Source organism: Alligator sinensis, unplaced genomic scaffold (assembly GCF_000455745.1).
Source record: "Alligator sinensis unplaced genomic scaffold, ASM45574v1 scaffold109_1, whole genome shotgun sequence".
In the NCBI taxonomy this organism is placed as follows: domain Eukaryota; kingdom Metazoa; phylum Chordata; order Crocodylia; family Alligatoridae; genus Alligator; species Alligator sinensis.
Genome location: NW_005841852.1, coordinates 780,325 through 783,552, shown reverse-complemented (window position 1 = coordinate 783,552; position 3,228 = coordinate 780,325). Strand labels below are relative to the sequence as shown.

Genomic DNA, 3,228 nt, shown 5'->3' with positions numbered 1-3,228 from the left:
GGGGGGGGGAATCAGACACAAACTTTCTACAGTGCTTTACAGTGTTCATGGGCTCAGCAAGGGACAAAAGCCCCAGCACTTGTTCCAGTCTATGCACACTTAAGCCCAGCAATTATACCAGGAGTTGACAACCAGGGGTACATGCACCCCCGGGGAGGGGGTAGTTGGGAAGACCCTACAGAGTATGCGGGAACAAAGTGCCACCACCCACCAGCATCCAGCTGCCGGGGGTACACCTGTTAAAAAAAGGTTGAAAACCTGAATTAGACCATGAATACAGGTTGCAGAGGTCCCAGGCGCACACTGCAGAACCACTCTCAGGGTCTCCCTCACATACAAATTAGATATGTATGAGACGCATTAAACCCCCAAAGCATTGGTATTTCTGTTAGATGCCTACTTTCTGCTTTATATTTACTTAAGATAACTGAAAGATTAACATTTCACTGATTCAGACCAGCCATGAGTTTGCATCAAGTATAGAAGGTACACTGGATTGACTTACCATTCTGTTGTATTTGGTATCCTGGCTGGGAAGGATGTGTGGGAGGTGGTGGTGGTCCTTGGAGGCCAGTCATTGGAGGCCCAGGATGGGGCCCTGACATGGCTTGCTGAGGTGGTGGTGAGGACAAGTGATTTGGCTGGGATGCAGGTAGTCCAGCCAAAGCCTGTCCAGATAATGGTGGGCTTTGCATTGTTGACGGTCTTGGGGCCCCTGTGGTAGAAGGATAATTGGAAGGTCCAATCCCTGTAGAAGAGGGAGGTGGGGCATAGCCAGGGCCTTGACTAGGGAGGCGCTGCATTGACAGTGGTAGACCAGAAAAAGCTGGCTGTGCTAAGGGAACACCCTGAGACAGGCTGGTAGGAGGCAATCCATGGGTCATACTAGCAGGAGGAGGTCCTTGGCTTGAAGAGTAAGGTGTATAGAGACCAGATCCTGTCGCAGTGAAGCTTCCTGAGGCTGGGGGAACCGATGTTGAGGGACCTGGCAAAGAAATCAAATTGTTGTGACTAGTTCCTTTCATATTCTAAAATACAAATCAATCCAACTTGGAGTCAATGAGAAAACATACAAAATCCTAAACTCTACCCCACCTGGAACGCTACATCAAACCTCCTCAGCCTGTCAAACTATGATCTCTTCCTAAATACAGACAAACTCCCCTTAAACTCCCTTCTCAATGTCAGGTAAGGGGAGAGGAGGGAAGTTAAGCTTCTACAAAGAATTTGAATTTGTATATCTCCTTTTCTCCCATGGACTCCAAAAGGACAAAAAAGGGAAAAAGAAAAAGTTACACAAAACATTTTCTTTCCACTGATCTTTCTTGTATCAAACAAGACAGACTGGTAAATGCTCTGGATCTTAATATGTACCAGAGACACATTTAAAAAGGGTGGCAGGTTGTTTTTAACTTCAAGTCTTTGCTTGCACTGAAATGGATAATTCTGTCCTGCCTTATACCACATTATTTTCAGTAGAAAATTTGAGAAAGACTGCTATTATCAAGTGTATACAGTAGAACCTGTATATTTCTCACTTGTTTACTTAAAAATAGAAAGTGCGACTAGGCTACAGTATGAAACAGGCTTAGCAACATTTAATTTTTTCAAGATAATTCAGAAGTTAACTGCTACAGAAAGCCATTTGCCCACAGCAAACATTCAATTCCACTGCTATGCTCAATTTTTTCTACATTGACAATACTAAGTTAAACTCCAGTGACAGCACTGAAACAGACTACCCAGGTTTACCATTTTCTTCTGCTGAACTCTTTTACTGTTGATCTATTTGGGAATGCCCAATGAAATCATTCAGTGCAGGATAATGGACTATTTCATCATCATGTTGTTCAGACCAATTTCAGAACTGACGGCCTGCATAAAAGCTTTTCCTTTTTCTACAACAAGCTCTCACAAGCAGTGCCAATATATGCAGAATTTATATCACTACTCATGAAGTGATCTGTTTCTGATTCTGCAAGGCTTTTATCCAGCTAGACAGGTTACAGCTATCATCTATGGCCTCACAAACCACTTATCACTAACTGCAACAGGCTCAGAGCTATGTTTTCTCCAATTCACTTCCCATTACTGAGAAATATCTACCATTTAACACAGTAGCAAAATGTTCAAAGAATCGCAACACCCTATCAGAAGCAAGTCACTGCGATGCTAGAATGGCTCTGCTAGACCAAAAGCAGTTACATGCATACACAACCATCCATGCCAAGGAAACTCACCATAGCCCAGTCCAGCTGGGGGAGCAGCTGAGGTTGGAACACTGCCTATTGTCATTCTTGCCATGTGATTGGTCAGCTGCTGTGCACTCGTTGGAGAAGGACCATATTGCTGGAATGAAGATAGTTGGCTAATAGATGTGGGTGTGGAGCCTGGTATAAAAGGCTGAGACACAGACAGCCTACAAGGAAAAAGGAGAGAAAGATGTCATTTGAATCCCCTGTTATACGGGCAAGTAAAATGTTGTATGCTTTGCTGAACAGAACAGTTTGTAAACATCAGCTCAGTCTCAAGCTCCCACAAAAATCTAAAAACTAACCAGTGTGGCCATAAAGTCTGAGAAACAGTTGCAACTACCACATGTCTGTCAATATTATGCAATGCTTTTGTCGTTAGAAAATCCATCATTTCTTACAATGCAAATGCTCTTATATCACTGCACGGAGGACCGACAGTGTACTTTTGTTTAATTTCATGTAAAGTGCCGCAGGGTACTGGAAGCCCTTCTAGAGAGTGGAGAGCAGAGCAGCAGTGTGTTTTGTGCTATTTAGAAACATGTCCCTTATTTCCTAAAACATTCCAGAAAGGACACAATGAACTCTGGAGGGGTATTAAAAGTTCTTTTTCAGAAAGGACACAAAACCCCTCTAGAGGGGTACTAAAAGTTACTCCAATTAGGATGCAAGAATTATATATTTAACAGAAAGATAAGCTCGTACTAAAATAGGAATTAAATAACCACTACATAGCCATACAGAAAGGTACAATTATCCACCCTGGTGATCTTCAAAAAGCGTCTTGACACCCAACTTGCTGGGGTCATCCCAGCAGTCTTTCCTGCCCAAGCGCAGGGGGGCTGGACCCAATGATCTGTAAAGGTCCCTTCTAGCCCCTAACAACTATGAAACCAACAGGCTGAGTCTGAACACTCCTGTGGGAAATAGTTTTGTGACAATCCAAAAACTGTAATAAAGGTTTGAGAGAGGAGGT

The 3,228-nt window shown here is 43.3% G+C and overlaps 1 protein-coding gene across 4 annotated transcripts in view; it reads right to left on the bottom strand.

Moving 5' to 3' along the window:
- Nucleotides 1–3,228, bottom strand: part of SEC24C (SEC24 homolog C, COPII coat complex component) — a 60,285-nt gene that overhangs the window by 35,812 nt on the left and 21,245 nt on the right. For all 4 annotated transcript variants that reach the window (XM_006016263.3, XM_006016264.3, XM_006016265.3 and 1 more), the window contains 2 exons: nucleotides 2,241–2,419; nucleotides 506–985 (listed from right to left, as the gene is read on the bottom strand). In XM_006016263.3, the coding sequence (XP_006016325.1) occupies nucleotides 506–985; nucleotides 2,241–2,419 (659 nt within the window). The remainder of the gene's footprint in view (nucleotides 1–505; nucleotides 986–2,240; nucleotides 2,420–3,228) is intronic.